The sequence below is a fragment of the Mobula hypostoma genome, chromosome 22, assembly GCF_963921235.1.
Source record: "Mobula hypostoma chromosome 22, sMobHyp1.1, whole genome shotgun sequence".
NCBI classification, from domain to species: Eukaryota; Metazoa; Chordata; class Chondrichthyes; order Myliobatiformes; family Myliobatidae; genus Mobula; species Mobula hypostoma.
Genome location: NC_086118.1, coordinates 57394958 through 57419500, shown reverse-complemented (window position 1 = coordinate 57419500; position 24543 = coordinate 57394958). Strand labels below are relative to the sequence as shown.

The 24543-nt window shown below is 50.5% G+C and overlaps 1 protein-coding gene across 1 annotated transcript in view; it reads left to right on the top strand.

Annotated features, from left to right (window-relative positions):
• ca10a (carbonic anhydrase Xa) overlaps positions 1-24543 on the top strand; it is a 253379-nt gene that overhangs the window by 26142 nt on the left and 202694 nt on the right. The window contains exon 2 of the mRNA XM_063030859.1: positions 12418-12492. Coding sequence (XP_062886929.1) covers positions 12418-12492 — 75 coding nt within the window. The remainder of the gene's footprint in view (positions 1-12417; positions 12493-24543) is intronic.

Sequence of the window (24543 nt, the reverse complement as noted above, 5' to 3'; positions counted from 1 at the left end):
TTGATATCGCCAACTTCCAGTAATTACTCTGTCCTCACCCTCTCTCTTTGTCCATTCGCTATTCTGGTTCCCCTCTCAGCCCTTCCCTTCTCCTCACCTCCTTCTGGTGCCCCTCCTCCTTCCCTTTCTCCCACGGCCCACACTCCTCTCCTATCAGATTCCTTCTTCTTCAGTCCTCTACCTCTACCACCAATCCCCTCCCAGCTTCTAACTTCATACCCCCTTCCCCACTTGCCCCTCACCTATCTCCTGCCACTTTCTCCTCCCCCCACCTTCTTACTCCAGCTTCTGTTCCCTTCCTTTCCAGTGCTGATCGAGGGTCCCGACCCAAAACGGCAGCTCTTTATTCCCCTCCACAGAAGCTGCCCGACCTGCTGAGTTCCTCCGCCATTTTGTGTGGGCTGCCCTGTTGTGTTTATTATATTTTCTATCCTTCCCCTGCTCCCATCGGCCCCAAATCTACCCTCACACCTTCAAGAAAGAACAGAGCTGCCAGGCCTTCAACCCCTCCCCTCCCTCCTGTTTCCCCAAAGGCGAGTGACTAGAGGCAGGCTGGGAAGGTGGAGCAGAGTGTGTCCCAAGGCAGGATCGATTTGCTTTAACGGATCCCTCAGGCTTGGAATTGGAATTAGTTTATCTTTGTCAGATGTACGGAGACACAGTGAAAAGCTGGTCTTGCAGACTGTTCACACGGATCAGATCATTACACAGTGCATTGAGGTAGAGCCAGGTAAAACCGTGACAGTGCAGAATTAACACAGGATATTCTGCAGATGCTGGAAATCCACAGCAACACACACAAAATGCTGGAGGAACTCAGCAGGTCAGGCAGAGTCTATGTCAGTTCTGGTGAAGAGTCTGGGCCTAAAACACTGACTGTTCATTCCCCTCCATAGATGCTGCCTGACCTGCTGAGTTCCTCCAGCATTTTGTGTGTGTTGCTCAAAACAGAGTGAAGTGTACAAGACACTAACAAAGTGTGGGTAAACAATAAAGTGAAAGATTATAACACGGTAGACTATGAGGTCAAGAATCCATTTCATCATACATGAGTTCTGTCAAAAGTCTGATAACAGTGTCTTAAAAGCTGCCTTTGAGCCTGGTGGAACATGCTTTCAGACTTTTGCATCTTCTGCCCGATGAGAGGGGAGAGAAGAGAGAATGTCCGGGGTGGGAAGGGTCTTTGATAATGCTCACTGCTTTAACGAGACAATGAGAAGTGTAGACAGAGTCCATGGAGGGGAGGCTGGCCCTGTGATGTTCTGAGCTCTGTCCACACCTCCCTGTGATATACTGAGCTCTGTCCACACCTCCCTGTGATATACTGAGCTCTGTTCACACCTCCCTGTGATATACTGAGCTGTATCCACACCTCCCTGTGATATACTGAACTCTGTCCACACCTCCGTGTAATATTCTGAGCTGTATCCACACCTCCCTGTGATATACTGAGCTCTGTCCACACCTCCCTGTGATACACTGAACTGTATCCACACCTCCCTGTGATATACTGAACTCTGTCCACACCTCCGTGTAATATACTGAGCTGTATCCACACCTCCCTGTGATATACTGAGCTGTATCCACACCTCCCTGTGATATACTGAGCTGTATCCACACCTCCCTGTGATACACTGAACTGTATCCACACCTCCCTGTGATATACTGAACTCTGTCCACACCTCCATGTAATATACTGAGCTGTATCCACACCTCCCTGTGATATACTGAGCTGCATCCACACCTCCTTGTGATATACTGAGCTCTGTCCACGCCTCCCTGTGATATACTGAGCTGTATCACACCGCCTGTGATATACTGAGCTGCATCCACACCTCCTTGTGATATACTGAGCTCTGTCCACGCCTCCCTGTGATATACTGAGCTGTATCACACCGCCTGTGATATACTGAGCTCTGTCCACGCCTCCCTGTGATATACTGAGCTGTATCCACACCTCCCTGTGATATACTGAGCTGTATCCACACCTCCCTGTGATACACTGAACTGTATCCACACCTCCCTGTGATATACTGAACTCTGTCCACACCTCCGTGTAATATACTGAGCTGTATCCACACCTCCCTGTGATATACTGAGCTGTATCCGCACCTCCTTGTGATATACTGAGCTGTATCCACACCTCCCTGTGATATACTGAGCTGTATCCGCACCTCCCTGTGATATACTGAGCTGTATCCGCACCTCCTTGTGATATACTGAGCTCTGTCCACACCTCCCTGTGATATACTGAGCTGTATCCTCACCTCCCTGTGATATACTGTGTCCACAACTCACTGTGATATACTGAGCTCTGTCCACACCTCCCTGTGATATACTGAGCTGTATCCACACCTCCTTGTGATATACTGAGCTCTCTCCACACCTCCCTGATATATACTGAGCTGTATCCACACCTCCGTGGTATACTGAGCTGTATCCACACCTCCCTGTGATATACTGAACTGTTTCCATACCTCCCTGTGATATACTCTGTATCCACACCCCCCTCTGATATACTGAACTGTATCTGCACCTGCTTGTGATATACTGAGCTCTGTCCACACCTCCCTGTGATATACTGAGCTGTATCCACACCTCCCTGGGATATACAGAGCTGTATATGCAACTCCTTGTGATATACTGAGCTGTATCCACACCCTCTGTGATATACTGAGCTGTATCCACACCTCCCTGTGATATACTGAACTGTATCCAAACCCCCCCTCTGATATAATGAACTGTACCCGCACCCCCTGTGATATACTGAGCTGTATCCACACCTCCTTGTGATATACTGAACTGTTTCCATACCTCCCTGTGATATACTCTGTATATACACCCCCCTCTGATATACTGAACTCTATCAGCACCCCCCTCTGATATACTGAACTGTACCCGCACCCCCCTGTGATATACTGAGTCCTCACCTCCCTGTGATATACTGAGCTGTATCCACACCCCCCTGTAATATACTGTGCTGTATCCACACCCCCCTGTAATATACTGTGCTGTATCCACACCCCCCTGTGATATACTGAACTGTGTCCTCACCTCTCTGTGATGTACTGGGCTGTGTCCTCACCTCCTTGTGATATACTGAACTGTATCCACACCTCCCTGTGATATACTGAGCTGTGTCCTCAACTCCCTGTGATATACTGAGCTGCGTCCACACCTCCCTGTGATATACTGAGCTGTATCCACACCCCCTGTGATATACTGAGCTGTATCCACACCCCCCTGTGATATACTGAGCTGTGTCCTCACCTCCCTGTGATATACTGAGCTGTATCCACACCCCCTGTGATATACTGAGCTGTATCCTCACCTTCCTGTGATATACTGAGCTGTATCCTCACCTCCTGTGATATACTGAGCTGTGTCCACACCTCCCTGTGATATACTGAGCTCTGTCCACACCTCCCTGTGATATACTAAGCTGTATCCATAGCTCCCTGTGATATACTGTGTCCACACCTCCCTGTGATATACTGAGCTGTGTCCTCACCTCCCTGTGATATACTGAGCTGCGTACACACCTCCCTGTGAAATACTGTGTCCACAGCTCCCTGTGATATACTGAGCTGTATCCACACCCCCTGTGATATACTGAGCTGTATCCACACCCCCTGTGATATACTGTGCTGTATCCTCACCTCCCTGTGATATACTGAGCTGTGTCCACACCTCCCTGTGATATACTGAGCTCTGTCCACACCTCCCTGTGATATACTAAGCTGTATCCATAGCTCCCTGTGATATACTGTGTCCACACCTCCCTGTGATATACTGAGCTGTGTCCTCACCTCCCTGTGATATACTGAGCTGCGTACACACCTCCCTGTGAAATACTGTGTCCACAGCTCCCTGTGATATACTGAGCTGTATCCACACCCCCTGTGATATACTGAGCTGTATCCACACCCCCTGTGATATACTGTGCTGTATCCTCACCTCCCTGTGATATACTGAGCTGTATCCACACCCCCTGATATACTGAGCTCTGTCCCCACCTCCCTGTGATATACTGAGCTGTATCCACACCTCCCTGTGATATACTGAGCTGTATCCACACCTCCCTGTGATATACTGAGCTGTATCCACACCCCCTGTGATATACTGAGCTGTATCCTCACCTCCCTGTGATATACTGAGCTGTATCCACACCCCCTGTGATATACTGAGCTGTATCCCCACCTCCCTGTGATATACTGAGCTGTATCCTCACCTCCCTGTGATATACTGAGCTGTATCCTCACCTCCCTGTGATATACTGAACTGTGTCCCCACCTCCCTGTGATATACTGAGCTGTATCCACACCCCCTGTGATATACTGACTGTATCCACACCTCCCTGTGATGTACTGAGCTGTGTCCTCACCTCTCTGTGATGTACTGAACTGTGTCCCCACCTCCCTTTGATATACTGAGCTGCGTACACTCCTCCCTGTGATATACTGAGCTGTGTCCCCACCTCCCTGTGATATACTGAACTGTGTCCCCACCTCCCTGTGATATACTGAGCTGCGTACACACCTCCCTGTGAAATACTGTATCCACACCCCCTGTGATATACTGAGCTGTGTCCCCACCTCCCTGTGATATACTGAACTGTGTCCCCACCTCCCTGTGATATACTGTGCTGTGTCCACACCTCCCTGTGATATACTGAGCTGTATCCACACCTCCCTGTGATATATACTGAGCTGTATCCACATCTCCCTGTGATATACTGAACTGTACCTGCACCCCCTGTGATATACTGAGCTGTATCCTCACCTCATTGTGATATACTGAGCTGTATCCACACCCCCTGTGATATACTGTGTCCTCACCTCCCTGTGATATACTGAGCTGTATCCACACCCCCTGTGATATACTGAGCTGTATCCACATCTCCCTGTGATATACTGAGCTGTGTCCTCACCTCCCTGTGATATACTGAGCTGTATCCACACCCCCTGTGATATACTGAGCTGTATCCCCACCTCCCTGTGATATACTGAGCTGTATCCACACCTCCCTGTGATATACTGAGCTGTATCCTCACCTCCCTGTGATATACTGAGCTGTATCCACACCCCCTGTGATATACTGAGCTGTATCCACATCTCCCTGTGATATACTGAGCTGTGTCCTCACCTCCCTGTGATATACTGAGCTGTATCCACACCCCCTGTGATATACTGAGCTGTATCCCCACCTCCCTGTGATATACTGAGCTGTATCCACACCTCCCTGTGATATACTGAGCTGTATCCTCACCTCCCTGTGATATACTGAGCTGTATCCACACCCCCTGTGATATACTGAGCTGTGTCCTCACCTCTCTGTGATATACTGAGCTGTATCCACATCTCCCTGTGATGTACTGAGCTGTGTCCCCACCTCCCTGTGATGTACTGAGCTGTGTCCTCACCCCTCTGCCGTTCCCTGACTCTCATGCAGTGTAGTTGCCGTATCAAGCCGTGATGAGTCCAGGCAGGATGCTTCTCCTCTGAGATGCCAGCATATTGTTCATTTAATAATGATTTCCGGAAAGAAAAGCATGCTATGATAATCGCGCAGCACGTTCATGTTTGGACAAGGCGGGTTAGGGGCAGAGTTGAAGGGGTGCACAGAACCCTTCTTAGTGTAAGCCTAACCACACTGAGGTTGTCCCATACGTCGATTCATTACACAAATACAGGGAATGCGCACTCTGTGTGAAACTATTGCAGGAGATAATTACAAACTGACTTCCAGTCAAGGGGTTTGGGTTAATTGGGTTAAAAGCTAGAACCTAATCAGAGAGTTTGGGAGGTTCACGATCCAGTCAAGAGCAGTTTGTTGGGTACACCTCTCATTGATGCAAATATCTAATCAGCCTTTCATGTGACAACTCAATGCAGAAAAGCATGCAGACATGGTCAAGTGGTTCAGTTGTTGTTCAGACTGAACATCAGATTGGGGAAGAAATGTGATCTAAGTGATTTTGACTGTGGAATGATTGTTGGTGCCAGATGGGGTGATCTCAGAAACTGCTGATCTGCTGGGATTTTCATGCATAACGTTCTCTGGAGTTTACAGAAAATGGTGCAAGAAACAAAAAACATGCAGTGAGCATCAGTTCTGTGGGTGAAAATGCCTTGTTAATGAGAGAGGTCAGAGGAGAACGGCCAGACTGGTTCAAGCTGACAGTAACTAAATAACCACAGGTCACAACAGTGGTGTGCAGAAGAGCATCTCTGAATGCACAACATGTCAAACTTTGAAATGGCTGGGCTACAGCAGCAGCCGGCCACACCGATTTCCCCTCCTGCCCCTAATAAAGTGGTTACTGAGTGCATAATTGTGTAAATTAGAACCAGGAGTCAACTCAACGAGACTTATAGGGTCAGAGATCAGAAACAGGCCCTTCAGCCAAACCCGTCCTTGCTGACGGGTTCCATTGGCCCATATCGCTGTAACCCTTTCCTACCCATGTACCTGTCCAAGTACCTTTACCACGTGGTTATTCCACCTGCCCCAGCCGTCTCCCCTTTCAGTTCATTCCATATCCCGCCCACACTCTGGGAGAAAAGTGTTACTTGTCACAAGTAAAAGAAAAAATTCACTTGTCACAAGTACATCGAACCGAAGAATGAAATTGCGTTAGCAACCAATGCCATCTGAGGACCTGCTGGGCTTGTGTCACCAGCCTCACGCCCAACATAACACGCTCACAACTTATTAACTCTAACCCGGAGGTCTTTGAAATGTCGGAGGAAACCAGAGCTTCCAGAGGAAATCAGTGATTTTACACAGGGAGAACGTACAAGCACCTTACAGACAGCGGCAGGAAATGAATGACAATCGTTACACGACTGTGCTGCCCCTCACTCTCTCTCCCTCCTCTCACCTCTCCCCAGTCACTTTCAGCCGATTGTGTTCTCTCTGGTTTTCAGCTCCTCTGGACTTAACTCTGCCCTTTACATCATCATCATCATCATTTGCTGTGTCATATGACATCATCATCATTTGCTGTGTCGTATAACATCATCATCATTTGCTGTGTCGTATGACATCATCATGATGTGCCATGTTGTATGACATCGGTGATCATGGTCTTGACCATGATTGTTTTTGGCAAATTTTTCATTAGAAGTTGTTTGCCATTGCCTTCTTCTAGGCAGTGTTTTTACTAGACAGAGACATTATCAATACTCTTCAGAGATTGTCTGCCCTGGCGTCAGTGGTCGCAGGACTTGTGATACGCACCAGCCGCTCATACGACCATCCACCGCCGGCTCCCATGGCTTCACGTGACCCTGTTTGGGGGGGGTGGGGGTTAAGCAGGTGCTACACCTTGCCCGAGGGTGACCAGCAGGTGGGCAGAGAGGTGGAGTGTCTTAAACCTCCTTTGGTAGTGACGTGTCTCCACCCCGTCACCCAGGCCCTCTATATAACATTTTCTAACATCTTCCCTGTGATGATGTTAGCCAGTCTGTCCTTTTCTACTTTACTGCGTCCTCCCTTTGTTGAATAAAGGCATTACCTGATCAGAATGGTGGGAGCAAGATATATGTGAAACTGAGCTCAGTGCTTCTGGAGAGTTGTATGGAGAACGGTGGATCCCCAGGAGTGAGGAACGGGTTGGAATATTATTGATGGGCTGGGACAGTTTATACATAAAATAACATCCCTGGGAGTCAGTTACAGGCTGCAATCTATCAAGGTTTTTGGGGATTTAGATATTGAACACCTGGGATTGTACTTGAGGTTGGAATCTAATTGAATGCTTTTGAGGCTTATACATTGAATAGTGGATGTCTTGATCTCTCACCCTCTCTGGTGTACAAATCTCACCCTCTGTCTAGTGTACAAATCTCACTCTCTCTCTGGTGTACAAATCTCACTCTCTCTGGTGTACAAATCTCACCATCTGGTGTGCAAATCTCTCACTCTCTCTGGTGTACAAATCTCACTCTCTCTGGTGTACAAATCTCACCATCTGGTGTGCAAATCTCTCACTCTCTCTGGTGTACAAATCTCACTCTCTCTGGTGTACAAATCTCACCATCTGGTGTGCAAATCTCTCACTCTCTCTGGTGTACAAATCTCACCATCTGGTGTGCAAATCTCTCACTCTCTCTGGTGTACAAATCTCACTCTCTCTGGTGTACAAATCTCACCATCTGGTGCGCAAATCCCTCACCCTCTGTCTGGTGTACAAATCTCACTCTCTCTCTGGTGTACACTTTGTCTGGTGTATAAGGCATAGATAGAGTGGACCAGGACGCTGCCTGGATTAGAGAGCATGTCATATGAGGAAATGTTGAACGAGCTAAGATTTTTCTGTTTAGAGTGAAAGGGGATGAGAGGTGACTTGATAGAGATGTAAGAGACATTGATAGAGTGGACATTTTCCAGGGTAGAGATGGCTAATGTGAGAGGGCATCATTTTAAGGTGGTCAGAGAAAAGTACAGGGGAGATGTCAGATAAAGAGTGATGGGCGTGTGGAACACCCGGCCAGGGTGGTGGGAGAGGCAGGTACTTTAGGGGCATTTAAGAGCAACACACACACACAAGGCTGAAAGAACTCAGTATGTCAAGTTACGTCCATGGAGGGGAACAAACAGTTGATGTTTCAGGCCAAGACCCTTCCTCGAGACTCCTAATGAATTTGCAATTCACCAACAATTATTAATTTCTCTCCACAGATGCTGCCTGACCTGCTGAGTTCCTCCAGGATTTTGTGTGTGTGTTGCTCTGGATTTCCAGCATCTGCTGAATCCCTGCTGTTTCAGGGTGTTTTAGAGAGATAGGAAAATAGAGGCCATGTGAGAGGGAAGGGTTAGGTTGATCTTGGAGCAGGTTAAAGGGATGGCTCAACATCGTGGGCTGAAGGGCCTGTGTGGTTCTGTTTATGTTCTAGATCTCCACAGAGGCTGCCTGACCTGCTGAGGGTTTCCAGTGTTTTCTGTTTTCATCTCAGATGCCGAGACTGTGGTCCAAGTGCAGCTTGATGGGAACGGGCAGAACAGCAGGACTAGATGGGCCGAAGGGTGCGGCAGTGCTCTGTGGCTCTGCGATTCTCTCTCCAACATCCCCAGTTACCTTATTTCTGCTTTTCATTTACAAACGCCCATTGCTGTTGCCTTTGCTGCAGCAGTCACTGAATGTTTTTGCCATTCTCCCGACGTCGCATTGAATAATACAAATATTAATATTAATGCAGCTTCATTTATTTGGAGAATCAGAGATATTAAAAATGGTTGTTACATTGAATGAAAGTAATGGGAAATCACTCCATTAACATTGCCTCCTGTCCTCTGCAGAATCACCCAATTATCGAGACTAAATCCTATCTTTGCAATATCTTCCCTTGTTCAATGCGGCAACTAGTACCGACATCTTGCTCAATAATTCTGTGTGATTGGTGTCACAATGACAGTAAAGGCTTTTTGTTACTCCTGCTGCTTCCCTCGGGCCCAAGGTCGCTGGGTGGGGGGAGGCAGAGGTCAGTCCCCACTGCAGGGTGACACAGTGGTGTAGCGTTTAGCCCAAAACTCTAACAGTGCCGGCAGTCAGAAAGTCAGCGTTCACTTCCTGCCACTCTCTGTAAGGACCTTGTACATTTTCCGTGCGACTGCCCGTGTTTCCATATCGAAATCAGCGTCAGGATTGGGCATACGTCGTGAAATTTGTTGTTCTGTGACACCAGTACATGCAATACATAAATATACCATATGTTACAATAAGAAACATTTCTTCTTTGAATTTATAATATATCTAATGCCTTACACTGTACTGGTGTCACAAAACAAAAACAAATCACAAGTATATATACACATATATATTGGGTGGCGAGTTGGAGATACGTCTCTACCACAGGAGGTGTAAGGTGCTCCTTCCCTCCGCTGGCCTGCAGGTCACCCTGGACAAGGTGTAGCACCTGCTTAGCCCCTGGATCAGGGTCACGTGGAGCCGTGGGAGCAGGTGGTGGATGGTCGTACGAGCGGCTGGTGCAGATCACAAGTCCTGGTTATGCGGCCACTGACGCCAGGCAGACAATCTCTGAGGAGTGTTGATAATGGCTGGGGTCACCCGTCTTGTAAGGACACTGCCCAGGAGAAGGCAACGGCAAACCACTTCTGTAGATAAAATTTGCCACAAACGATCACTGTCATGGAAATAAGACCACGATCGTCCACGTCATACAACACGGAACATAATGATGATGTCATAGAACATGGCACATAATGATGATATCATACAATCCAGCACAAAATGATGATGACATTTACATTATATAAATAAATAGTGCTTCAGTTTCCTCCCATGTTCCAAAGACAAGCAATTCAGGTTAGGGTTAGTCAGTCGTGGGCATACTCCATTGCTGGTGAAAGTATGACGACACTCGTGGGCTGTCCCCAGCCCATCCTCGGACTGTGTTGGTCATTGATGCAAAAACTATCTGTTTCACCAGATGTTTTAATGTATATGTGACACATTAAAGATGGTTTAATTCAATTCAAGGTTGGTTAATGTCCGTTCCTGTCCACAAGTGTAAAGGAGAACAAAATAATTGTTACTCCAGATCAGATGCAGCACAAAGAAACACAAAGGGTAAAGAACACAATGATAAAAAAAAATAAATATAATTACATAAGATAGCTTCTATACATAGATTAATTGTCTGTCCGTAGAGTGAGGCTGGGCTGTACGCAAGGTGACTGACAGGAGATAATAAAGTAGTGGTGGAGTTAGTGGGTGGAGGTGTTGATCAGCCTTACTGCTTGGGGAAAGGAACTGATTCTGAGTCTGGCTGTCCTGGTGTGGATGCTACATAGCCTCCTCCCTGATGGGAGTGGGACAGTCAATGAGCAGGGCGGGTGGGATCATTCATGATGGTACTGATAAATAAAGCTGATGTTCGTCTTCAACGAGGCAGGCTGGGAGAGTGGAAACTCAAGGAGATGGAGCTTCCTGGCGATCCAGTGGGGAGCCGCTGCTGCTCGTAGCTGAAGGGATAGTAATGTCCTGAGTAATTTGCAAGCTATGTAGCGCACATGCAGACTCCATGCTGTGACGCAGTCTGCAATGCACCGCGCAGCTGACGGACATAAACTGAATTGCAACATAGTGTGTTGTGTAACCACTCTGCCAGGTCGATGTGTAAGACCCCCGCCACAGTTTTGGAGACATCTTTAATGTCTGGGGACCCTATTTATCCTTCATGTCATTCGTTTGGAGGCGGAAAAGTAGAGTGGCGCTCACGTAACACTTTACAGTGCCAGTCTCTGTCACTCTCTGTGAGGAGTTTGTATGTTCTCCCCGTGACTGTGTGGGTTTCCTCCAGATGCCGTGGTTTCCTCCCACATTCCAAAGGTGTATAGGTCAGGGTTGGTGAGTTGTGGATGCGCTATGTTGGTGCTGGAAGTGTGCAGACGCTTGCGGGCTGCCCCTTGACACAAACGACACATTTCACTAAGTTTTGAGGTACATGTGACAAAGCTAATCTTCCCTCTTTTCTTTAACAAACTGGCTACATTATTGCCATTCAAACACCAGTGGTTTTCTGAGCATCCTAGAATGTGGAAGGTGCACGGGATTGGAATTCTCTCTTACACTGGGGCAAAGGCCGCCAACAGCAGCTCGCCTGAGTCTTCTGTCCCGGGCCAAAAGCTGATGAGCCCTGAGGTTTCCGTTTTCAGCACACGACTACATACGTCTTCTAAGCAAAGATCCTGCCTCTCCCAGGGATGAGGCCTTTGGAGCTCCTGTTGGTCTGTCTGCAGCTCCGGGTTTTATGGGATGGGGTCGCTGACCCCGTGTTCAGCCCTCTTTTCGCAGCCGGGCTCGGGGCCGTCCATGGTGAGGTGAACTTACTGTGTACATCAAACTGTGCTGTGCGTTTAATGTTCTGTAAACTACCCACTGCTGTACCCTGGGAGTGAGCACATATCAGCAACTCATAGCTCGATTCCTGCTGCTATTTATAAAGAGTTTGTATGTTCAGCCTGTAACCGTGTGGGTTTCCTCCAAGTGTTCCAGTTTCCTCCAAGAATTCCAGGTTCCTCCAAGTGTTCCAGTTCCCTCGGGGCGTTCTGGTTCCCTCCCACAGTCCAAAGACCTTTGTCTTGGTAGGTTAATTGGTGATTACGCTCGGGTTAAATCCAGGGTTGCTGGTTGGCGCAGCTCGAAGGGTGGGCAGGGCCAATCGCAGGCTGTATATCTCAATAAATCAGTAAATAGGGCGGTGTAATTTAACACAGCAACTTGTAATTCTGTAACATAAAACTCACACTGTAGCAATAAGACTGGAATGCAACATTGTAACACTGTATCATGTCAGCTCTTTTGCATATTGCAGACTGTCCAACACAAAGTCAGCTGCTTCACTGAGCTGTGAAAATCGAATTCTAATGTGGTTTTGTTTTGTTTTCAAGCTCAGCACAACTCACACAAAATCAGTGAAGGATGGTGGGCGTACAAGGAGGTGGTGCAGGGGAGCTTCGTTCCTGGTGAGTACCATTGACGGCAGACGGTCTCTCTGCTCGCGGGACTTTTACCTGTTGCTGCTCTCAGTCAGTTGCTGCTGTGTTTCATACCCCAGAACATGAGGCTCCTGCTCCATGATCTGGCTCAGTTCCCCGCCTGCAGGACTGAGGGGGCACAATATCCTCAGATCAGATCGTACCTTACACCGAGGTCTCATCTCCCTGGAAGGTCCACCAGCCCCTGTGATTTTTAACGGGGTATAGAGGTATAGAGCACCACTGAACAGAAACAGTCCATTCAGCCCATCTAGTGCATACCAACCTGTTCTCCCTCCTACTCCCATCGATCCACACCCAGACCACAGCCCTCCATACCTCTCCCATCATACAACCTATCCAAATTGCTCTTAGCTGCTGAAATCGAACCCACCTCCACCACCTCCGCCAGCAGCTCATTCACACTCTCACCTCCCTCTGAGTGAAGATGGTCCCCTTAAACTTTTCACCTTTCACCCTTAACCCATGACCTCCAGTTGTGATCTCACCCAACCTCAATGGAAAAAGCCTGCTTGCACTTATACTATCAATACTCCTCGTAATTCCGTATGGCTCTGTCAGATCTCTCCTCTTTCTCCTGCGCTCCAGGGAATATTTATCCGAGCATTTCAACCTTCCCTATAACTGGCGTCTTTCTGGGGACTCGGAAGGAAATTTAAAAGAGGGGTTCAGAATTTCCTATACAGTGCTAACTCGAGACCCAGATTCCGATTCCGATTTATTTATCACATGTACACGGAAACACACGGTGAAATAACAGCCAACACAACTGAAGGACAGCTGGGTGCAGCCCACAAGTGTCAGCACACATTCAGTTATGACGGGGTACTGCCACCAAAACATTTTGCAAACAGACATGCTCCATCTCTCTCTCACATACACCCTCTCCCTCTCCATCTCTCCCCCCGGCTTCTCCTCCCCCATCCCGTCCCCCTTCCCCTCCCCCTTCCCATCCCCGTCCCCTCCCCCATCCCCTCCCCGTCCCCTCCCCCCTCCCGTCCCCTTCTCCTCCTCCTTCCCGTCCCCCTCCCCTCCTCCTACCCGTCCCCCTCCCGTCCCCTTCCCGTCCCCTTCTCCTCCTCCTTCCTATCCCCCTCCCATCCCCTTCCTCTCCTCCTTCTCGTCCCCTTCCCGTCCCCCTCCCGTCCCCTTCCCCTCCTCCTTCCCGTCCCCCTCCCGTCCCCTTCCCCTCCTCCTTCCTGTCCCCTTCCCCTCCCCCTTCCCATCCCCGTCCCCTCCCCCATCACCTCCCCGTCCCCTCCCCCCTCCCGTCCCCTTCTCCTCCTCCTTCCCGTCCCCCTCCCCTCCTCCTACCCATCCCCCTCCCGTCCCCTTCCCGTCCCCTTCTCCTCCTCCTTCCTATCCCCCTCCCATCCCCTTCCTCTCCTCCTTCTCGTCCCCTTCCCGTCCCCCTCCCGTCCCCTTCCCCTCCTCCTTCCCGTCCCCCTCCCGTCCCCTTCCCCTCCTCCTTCCCGTCCCCCTCCCGTCCCCTTCCCCTCCTCCTTCCCGTCCCCTTCCCCTCCTTCTTCCCATCCCCCTCCCGTCCCCTTCCTCCTTCCCGTCCCCTTCCCCTCCTCCTTCCCGTCCCCTCCCCCTCCCCTTCCCATCCCCTTCCCGTCCCCTTCCCCTCCACCTTCCCGTCCCCTTCCTGTCCCCTTCCCATCCCCCTTCCTGTCCCCCTTCCTGTCCCCCTTCCCATCCTCTTCCCCTCCTCCTTCCCGTCCCCCTTCCGCCGCTCCCCCCTCTCCCACTCTCACTCTCTTACTCTCCTCCTCTCCCCCTCAACCCCTCTCCCCCCTCTCCCTCTCTCCCTCTTCCCTCTCTCCCCCCTTCTCCCTCATTCTGCTTCTGGAATGTTCCCTGTGCCTCTTGCTGTGTTTTCCCTGCTGATTCGGCTGGTCTCTGAGCTCGGAGGGAGGGGTGTGGTGTAAGGCAGCCCGTGTTTCAGCTTGTACAGAGAGCAGTCCCACCTCAGTGACCAGGAGTGGGGCTGGACCCTGGGACACGCTTTCACCACCCATCCCAACCCCGCCCGCCCCACCTCCTGCGAAAGGGGGCAGTTTTCAGTTCTGTGAGTCCCTGAGATAGCAGCTTTTGTGGCTGAACATGGTGATCAGATCAGGAGTCAGTCTGACACTCGTCAGGGCAGGACGGGCTGCCAAAGTGTGGCGTGCACTTCGAGAGCGAAGTCTGGCCGACCGGGTGGCTGGAAGAAATCCCGCGGACAGTGCAGAGCACGCTTGCCTGAATAACACCCGGCAGGTCGTAGAGATGTAAGGCACGTAAACAAGGCCCTTCAGCCCGACACGTCCCTGCTAAACCTGACTTAATTCCATACGCCATGTTTGGCCCTAACCCTTCCCATCATACTTGTCCACGTAGCTGTAGAGATAGATGGCTGCCACCATCTCCCGCGGCAGCTCATTCCATGGGGGTGTCGCGGATAACGTGGTGCTGTTACAGCTCACCGTGTCAGAGTTCAGGCTTCAATTTCTGCGCCCTCTGTAAGGAGTTTAAGACCATAAGACACAGGAACAGAATTAGCCCATCAAGCCATTCCACCATGTCTGATCTCAGATCTCACTCAGCCCCACACACCTGCCTTCTGGCCATATCCTTTGATGCCCCGGCCGATCAGCTTGTGCGTCCTCCCCCTGGAATGTCCGTCCTCTCCGCTTTCGTCCCACAGTCTAAAGACACACTGTTGTAAATTGTCCTGTGATTGGGCTGGGGTTAGGTCGGGGGTTGCTGGGCAGTGTGACTGGGCCTGCTCCATGCCGTATCTCAAAATAAGTAAATAGAACTGAAGTATACTCTGAGTGTGACAAACCTGCCCCTCCTCCTTCTCACTTTATACTTCATTGTCGCCAAACAATTGATACTAGAGCGTACAATCATCACAGCGATATTTGATTCTGCGCTTCCCGCTCCCTGGATTACAAATCAATAGTAAATATTAAAAATTTAAATTATAAATCATAAATAGAAAATAGAAAAATGGAAAGTAAGGTAGTGCAAAAAAAACTGAGAAGCAGGTCCGGATATTTGGAGGGTACGGCCCAGATACAATGCCTTCTGGATTGGGAGTCCCCCACCAAGGAACTTCAGCCATTCAGATTATCTGTGTCACTCCTGACATTGCCATTCATTTCCAGAGGAAAGGGTTAACGTATGAGGAGCATTTGATGGCTCTGGACCTGTACTCACTGGAAGTTAGAAGAATGAGGGGGGATCTCATTGAAACCCATCGAATATTGAAAGGCCGAGACAGAGTGGATGTGGAGAGGATGTTTCCTATGGTGGGGGAGTCCAGGATCAGAGAGCACAGCCTCAGAATAGAGGGACGTCCCTTTGGAGCAGAGATTAGGAGGAATTTCTTTAACCAGAGGGTGAAATTTGCGGAATTCATTGCAACAGACAGCTGTAGAGGCCAAGTCATTGGGTATATTTAAATCAGAAGTTGACAGGTCCTTGATTAGTCAGGGTGTCAAAGGTTACAGTGAGAAGGCAGGAGAATGACGTTGAGAGGGATAATAAATCAGCCATGATGGAACGGCGGAGAAGACTCGATGGGCTGAATGGCCTAATTCTGCTCCTGTGTCTGATGGTCTCTCTGATAAAGGGATAATGAGTTGTCCAATAAATGATGTCATAGGGTCTATGGAACATGGTGATTGCTGTATTTCCTTAGAAGCTTCGTTCAGGAATACCTCCGTGCTTGTGTCCTTGTTGGGAAAGAAAAGCGTGCTGCTATCAATATGTTATTCCTCATTAAGACAAATTGCAACAGTTGCCCATTGGCCTGTTCTGTGACAAGATAATTACTTTGGCTTTTTCTCCGTCGTCATGTACTGCGAGCAGCTCTGTGATGCGTCGAGATTGTGCGGGGTGCTATAGAAATGCAAATCGGTCCTCTTTTCTAACACACTAGAGAGAAAATGAGCTGCAGTGTGGAGCGTGGCCGGATCAGACACCGGCGGACGGAGCTTCCCCTGATAAAATAATCATTGTCTGTGTACGGTTGTGTTAAGGATAATTTCAGAAAGCACTGGCTCAGTGAAAGATCAGTCACCAGACTTTTTAATGAGAATTGTACTTTCAAATGCAAAAAGGCCAATGTAAAAATGAAAAATTGATGAGATAGAGCTGCTCCCATTTCTCAGTAATTAAAATTTTTAGCCTTGGTGCTCTGGAACTGAGGCAAAGGATTTGATTTTTTTTTCAATGACGTCTCTTGCTGAACAAAATTGATTTAACCCGTGCACTTAGACTCTGTGTTTACATGGATATGTACGAGCAAGGCTTTCGACTGTTCACTCTTTCCCAGTATTTGAGGCTTGTACCTACATGGTCGTTAACTGTACCACACACAAGGTGCTGGAGGAACTCAGCAGGTCAGGCAGCATCTATGGAGCAGGATTAACGGTTGACATATCAGGCTGAGGTCCTTCATTCGGGCCTGACATGCGGAGTTCCTCCAGCATTTTGTATGTCTGTGTCCTCACTGCACAGATCCAGAACCAAATTCAGGTTTAGTATCACAGCAGATGTCAGGAAATGTGATGTTCTGTGGCAGCAATACACTGCAATACATAATAATAAAATCTATAAATTACAGTCAGGAATATATATAAGAGATTAAATAAGTGGTGCAAAGAGACCAGACAAAACACTGAGGCGGTGTTCGTGGGTTCAATGTCCGTTCAGAAATCTGACGGCAGAGGGGAAGAAGCTGTTCCTGAAACACTGAGTGTGTGTCTTCAGGCTCCTGGACCCCCTCCCTGATGTCAGCAATGAGAGATGGAGGTCCTGAATGAGGAATGCTGCCTTTTTGAGGCATTGCTTTTTGAGAATGTCCTCAATGCCGGGGGCGTAGTGGAGCTGGCGAAGTCTGCAGCTTCCTGCAGCTTTATCCAGTCCCGTGCAGTGGCCCCCCCACACACCCCCACACCACTCTCACTCCTGTACGCCTCCTCATCACCAGCTGATCTATCTCACTCCTGTACGCCTCCTCATCACCAGCTGATCTATCTCACTCCTGTACGCCTCCTCATCACCAGCTGATCTACCTCACTCCTGTACGTCTCCTCATCACCAGCTGATCTGTCTCACTCCTGTACGTCTCCTCATCACCAGCTGATCTGTCTCACTCCTGTACGCCTCCTCATCACCAGCTGATCCCTCTCACTCCTGTACGCCTCCTCATCACCAGCTGATCTATCTCACTCCTGTACGCCTCCTCATCACCAGCTGATCCGTCTCACTCCTGTACGCCTCCTCATCACCAGCTGAGCTATCTCACTCCTGTACGCCTCCTCATCACCAGCTGATCCCTCTCACTCCTGTACGCCTCCTCATCACCAGCTGATCTATCTCACTCCTGTACGCCTCCTCATCACCAGCTGATCCCTCTCACTCCTGTACGCCTCCTCATCACCAGCTGATCTATCTCACTCCTGTACGCCTCCTCATCACCAGCTGATCCCTCTCACTCCTGTACGCCTCCTCATCACCAGCTGATCTATCTCACTCCTGTACGCCTCCTCATCACCAGCTGATCCGTCTCACTCCTGTACGCCTCCTCATCACCAGCTGATCAACCTCACTCCTGTACGCCTCCTCATCACCAGCTGATCTATCTCACTCCTGTACGCCTCCTCATCACCAGCTGATCTATCTCACTCCTGTACGCCTCCTCATCACCAGCTGATCTATCTCACTCCTGTTCGCCTCCTCATCACCAGCTGATCTACCTCACTCCTGTACGCCTCCTCATCACCAGCTGATCTACCTCACTCCTGTACACCTCCTCATCGCCAGCTGATCAACCTCACTCCTGTACGTCTCCTCATCACCAGCTGATCTACCTCACTCCTGTACACCTCCTCAACGCCAGCTGATCAACCTCACTCCTGTACGCCTCCTCATCACCAGCTGATCTACCTCACTCCTGTACGCCTCCTCATCACCAGCTGATCTACCTCACTCCTGTACACCTCCTCATCACCAGCTGATCAACCTCACTCCTGTACGTCTCCTCATCACCAGCTGATCTATCTCACTCCTGTACGCCTCCTCATCACCAGCTGATCTCTCTCACTCCTGTACGCCTCCTCATCACCAGCTGATCTATCTCACTCCTGTACGCCTCCTCATCACCAGCTGATCTATCTCACTCCTGTACGCCTCCTCATCACCAGCAGATCAACCTCACTCCTGTACGCCTCCTCATCACCAGCTGATCTGTCTCACTCCTGTACGCCTCCTCATCACCAGCTGATCAACCTCACTCCTGTACGCCTCCTCATCACCAGCTGATCTATCTCACTCCTGTACGCCTCCTCATCACCAGCTGATCCCTCTCACTCCTGTACGCCTCCTCATCACCAGCTGATCTGTCTCACTCCTGTACGCCTCCTCATCACCAGCTGATCTATCTCACTCCTGTACGCCTCCTCATCACCAGCTGATCTATCTCACTCCTGTACGCCTCCTCATCACCAGCTGATCTATCTCACTCCTGTACGCCTCCTCATCACCAGCTGATCTATCTCACTCCTGTACGCCTCCTCATCACCAGCAGATCAACCTCACTCCTGTACGCCTCCTCATCACCAGCTGATCTGTCTCACTCCTGTACGCCTCCTCATCACCAGCTGATCAACCTCACTCCTGTACGCCTCCGCATCACCAGCTGATCTATCTCACTCCTGTACGCCTCCTCATCACCAGCTGATCCCTCTCACTCCTGTACGTCTCCTCATCACCAGCTGATCTACCTCACTCCTGTACGCCTCCTCATCACCAGCTGATCTACCTCACTCCTGTAGACCTCCTCATCACCAGCTGATCTATCTCACTCCTGTACGTCTCCTCATCACCAGCTGATCTACCTCACTCCTGTACACCTCCTCATCACCAGCTGATCAACCTCACTCCTGTACGCCTCCTCATCACCAGCTGATCTACCTCACTCCTGTACGCCTCCTCATCACCAGCTGATCTACCTCACTCCTGTACACCTCCTCATCACCAGCTGATCAACGTCACTCCTGTACGTCTCCTCATCACCAGCTGATCTATCTCACTGCTGTACGCCTCCTCATCACCAGCTGATCCAGCTCACTCCTGTACGCCTCCTCATCACCAGCTGATCTGTCTCACTCCTGTACGCCTCCTCATCACCAGCTGATCTATCTCACTCCTGTACGCCTCCTCATCACCAGCTGATCTATCTCACTCCTGTACGCCTCCTCATCACCAGCAGATCAACCTCAATCCTGTACGCCTCCTCATCACCAGCTGATCTCTCTCACTCCTGTACGCCTCCTCATCACCAGCTGATCTATCTCACTCCTGTACGCCTCCTCATCACCAGCTGATCTATCTCACTTCTGTACGCCTCCTCATCACCAGCTGATCTATCTCCTGTACGCCTCCTCATCACCAGCTGATCTGTCTCACTGCTGTACGCCTCCTCATCACCAGCTGATCTATCTCACTCCTGTACGCCTCCTCATCTCCAGCTGATCTACCTCACTCCTGTACGCCTCCTCATCACCAGCTGATCTATCTCACTCCTGTACGCCTCCTCATCTCCAGCTGATCTACCTCACTACTGTACGCCTCCTCATCACCAGCTGATCTATCTCACACCTGTACGCCTCCTCATCTCCAGCTGATCTACCTCACTCCTGTACGCCTCCTCATCACCAGCTGATCTACCTCACTCCTGTACGCCTCCTCATCACCAGCTGATCTATCTCACTCCTGTACGCCTCCTCATCACCAGCTGATCTATCTCACTCCTGTACGCCTCCTCATCACCAGCTGATCTATCTCACTCCTGTACGCCTCCTCATCACCAGCTGATCTGTCTCACTCCTGTACGCCTCCTCATCTCCAGCTGATCTATCTCACTCCTGTACGCCTCCTCATCACCAGCTGATCTATCTCACTCCTGTACGTCTCCTCATCACCACCTGATCTACCTCACTCCTGTACGCCTCCTCATCACCCGGCTGATCTATCTCACTCCTGTAGACCTCCTCATCACCAGCTGATCTATCTCACTCCTGTACGCCTCCTCATGCCCAGCTGATCTGTCCCACTCCTGTACGCCTCCTCATCACCAGCTGATCTGTCTCACTGCTGTACGCCTCCTCATCACCAGCTGATCTCTCTCACTCCTGTACGCCTCCTCATCACCAGCTGATCTCTCTCACTCCTGTACGCCTCCTCATCACCAGCTGATCTATCTCACTCCTGTACGTCTCCTCATCACCAGCTGATCAACCTCACTCCTGTACGCCTCCTCATCACCAGCTGATCTATCTCACTCCTGTACGCCTCCTCATCACCAGCTGATCTATCTCACTCCTGTACGCCTCCTCATCACCCGGCTGATCTGTCTCACTCCTGTAGACCTCCTCATCACCAGCTGATCCATCTCACTCCTGTACGCCTCCTCATCACCAGCTGATCTATCTCACTCCTGTACGCCTCCTCATCACCAGCTGATCTATCTCACTCCTGTACGCCTCCTCATCACAAGCTGATCTATCTCACTCCTGTACGCCTCCTCATCACCAGCTGATCTGTCTCACTCCTGTACGCCTCCTCATCACCAGCTGATCTATCTCACTCCTGTACGCCTCCTCATCACGAGCTGATCTATCTCACTTCTGTACGCCTACCTCATCACCAGCTGATCTATCTCACTCCTGTAGACCTCCTCATCACCAGCTGATCTATCTCACTCCTGTACGCCTCCTCATCACCAGCTGAACTGTCTCACTGCTCTACGCCTCCTCATCACCAGCTGATCTATCTCACTCCTGTACGCCTCCTCATCTCCAGCTGATCTACCTCACTCCTGTACGCCTCCTCATCACCAGCTGATCTATCTCACTCCTGTACGCCTCCTCATCACCAGCTGATCTACCTCACTCCTGTACGCCGCCTCATCACCAGCTGATCTACCTCACTCCTGTACGCCTCCTCATCACCAGCTGATCTGTCTCACTCCTGTACGCCTCCTCATCACCAGCTGATCTATCTCACTCCTGTACGCCTCCTCATCACCAGCTGATCTATCTCACTCCTGTACGCCTCCTCATCACCAGCTGATCTGTCTCACTCCTGTACGCCTCCTCATCTCCAGCTGATCTATCTCACTCCTGTACGCCTCCTCATCACCAGCTGATCTATCTCACTCCTGTACGTCTCCTCATCACCAGCTGATCTACCTCACTCCTGTACGCCTCCTCATCACCCGGCTGATCTGTCTCACTCCTGTAGACCTCCTCATCACCAGCTGATCTATCTCACTCCTGTACGCCTCCTCATCACCAGATGATCTGTCTCACTCCTGTACGCCTCCACATCACCAGCTGATCTATCTCACTCCTGTACGCCTCCTCATCACCAGCTGATCTATCTCACACCTGTACGCCTCCTCATCACCAGCTGATCTGTCTCACTCCTGTACGCCTCCTCATCTCTAGCTGATCTATCCTGTACGCCTCCTCATCACCAGCTGATCTATCTCACTCCTGTACGTCTCCTCATCACCAGCTGATCTACCTCACTCCTGTACGCCTCCTCATCACCCGGCTGATCTGTCTCACTCCTGTAGACCTCCTCATCACCAGCTGATCTATCTCACTCCTATACGCCTCCTCATCACCAGCTGATCTATCTCACTCCTGTACGCCTCCTCATCACCAGCTGATCTGTCCCACTCGTGTATGCCTCCTCATCACCAGCTGATCTGTCTCACTGCTGTACGCCTCCTCATCACCAGCTGATCTCTCTCACTCCTGTACGCCTCCTCATCACCGGCTGATCTCTCTCACTCCTGTACGCCTCCTCATCACCAGCTGATCTATCTCACTCCTGTACGTCTCCTCATCACCAGCTGATCAACCTCACTCCTGTACGCCTCCTCATCACCAGCTGATCTATCTCACTCCTGTACACCTCCTCATCACCAGCTGATCTATCTCACTCGTGTGCGCCTCCTCATCACCAGCAGATCTATCTCACTCCTGTACGCCTCCTCATCACCAGCTGATCTATCTCACTCCTGTACGCCTCCTCATCACAAGCTGATCTATCTCGCTCCTGTACGCCTCCTCATCACCGGCTGATCTATCTCACTCCTGTACGCCTCCTCATCACCGGCTGATCTGTCTCACTCCCGTACGCCTCCTCATCACCGGCTGATCTATCTCATTCCTGTACGCCTCCTCATCACCGGCTGATCTCTCTCACTCCTATACGCCTCCTCATCACCAGCTGATCTCTCTCACTCCTGTACGCCTCCTCATCACCAGCTGATCTCTCTCACTCCTGTACGCCTCCTCATCACCAGCTGATCTATCTCACTCCTGTACGTCTCCTCATCACCAGCTGATCTACCTCACTCCTGTACGCCTCCTCATCACCCGGCTGATCTGTCTCACTCCTGTAGACCTCCTCATCACCAGCTGATCTATCTCGCTCCTGTACGCCTCCTCATCACCGGCTGATCTATCTCACTCCTGTACGCCTCCTCATCACCGGCTGATCTGTCTCACTCCCGTACGCCTCCTCATCACCGGCTGATCTATCTCATTCCTGTACGCCTCCTCATCACCGGCTGATCTCTCTCACTCCTATACGCCTCCTCATCACCAGCTGATCTCTCTCACTCCTGTACGCCTCCTCATCACCAGCTGATCTCTCTCACTCCTGTACGCCTCATCACCAGCTGATCTATCTCACTCCTGTACGTCTCCTCATCACCAGCTGATCAACCTCACTCCTGTACGCCTCCTCATCACCAGCTGATCTATCTCACTCCTGTACGCCTCCTCATCACCAGCTGATCTATCTCACTCCTGTACGCCTCCTCATCACCCGGCTGATCTGTCTCACTCCTGTAGACCTCCTCAACACCAGCTGATCTATCTCACTCCTGTACGCCTCCTCATCACCAGCTGATCTATCTCACTCCTGTACGCCTCCTCATCACCAGCTGATCTATCTCACTCCTGTACGCCTCCTCATCACCAGCTGATCTACCTCACTCCTGTACACCTCCTCATCACCAGCTGATCAACGTCACTCCTGTACGTCTCCTCATCACCAGCTGATCTATCTCACTGCTGTACACCTCCTCATCACCAGCTGATCCAGCTCACTCCTGTACGCCTCCTCATCACCAGCTGATCTGTCGCACTCCTGTACGCCTCCTCATCACCAGCTGATCTATCTCACTCCTGTACGCCTCCTCATCACCAGCTGATCTATCTCACTCCTGTACGTCTCCTCATCACCACCTGATCTACCTCACTCCTGTACGCCTCCTCATCACCCGGCTGATCTATCTCACTCCTGTAGACCTCCTCATCACCAGCTGATCTATCTCACTCCTGTACGCCTCCTCATCCCCAGCTGATCTGTCCCACTCCTGTACGCCTCCTCATCACCAGCTGATCTGTCTCACTGCTGTACGCCTCCTCATCACCAGCTGATCTCTCTCACTCCTGTACGCCTCCTCATCACCAGCTGATCTCTCTCACTCCTGTACGCCTCCTCATCACCAGCTGATCTATTTCACTCCTGTACGTCTCCTCATCACCAGCTGATCAACCTCACTCCTGTACGCCTCCTCATCACCAGCTGATCTATCTCACTCCTGTACGCCTCCTCATCACCAGCTGATCTATCTCACTCCTGTACGCCTCCTCATCACCCGGCTGATCTATCTCACTCCTGTAGACCTCCTCATCACCAGCTGATCTATCTCACTCCTGTACGCCTCCTCATCCCCAGCTGATCTGTCCCACTCCTGTACGCCTCCTCATCACCAGCTGATCTGTCTCACTGCTGTACGCCTCCTCATCACCAGCTGATCTCTCTCACTCCTGTACGCCTCCTCATCACCAGCTGATCTCTCTCACTCCTGTACGCCTCCTCATTACCAGCTGATCTATCTCACTCCTGTACGTCTCCTCATCACCAGCTGATCAA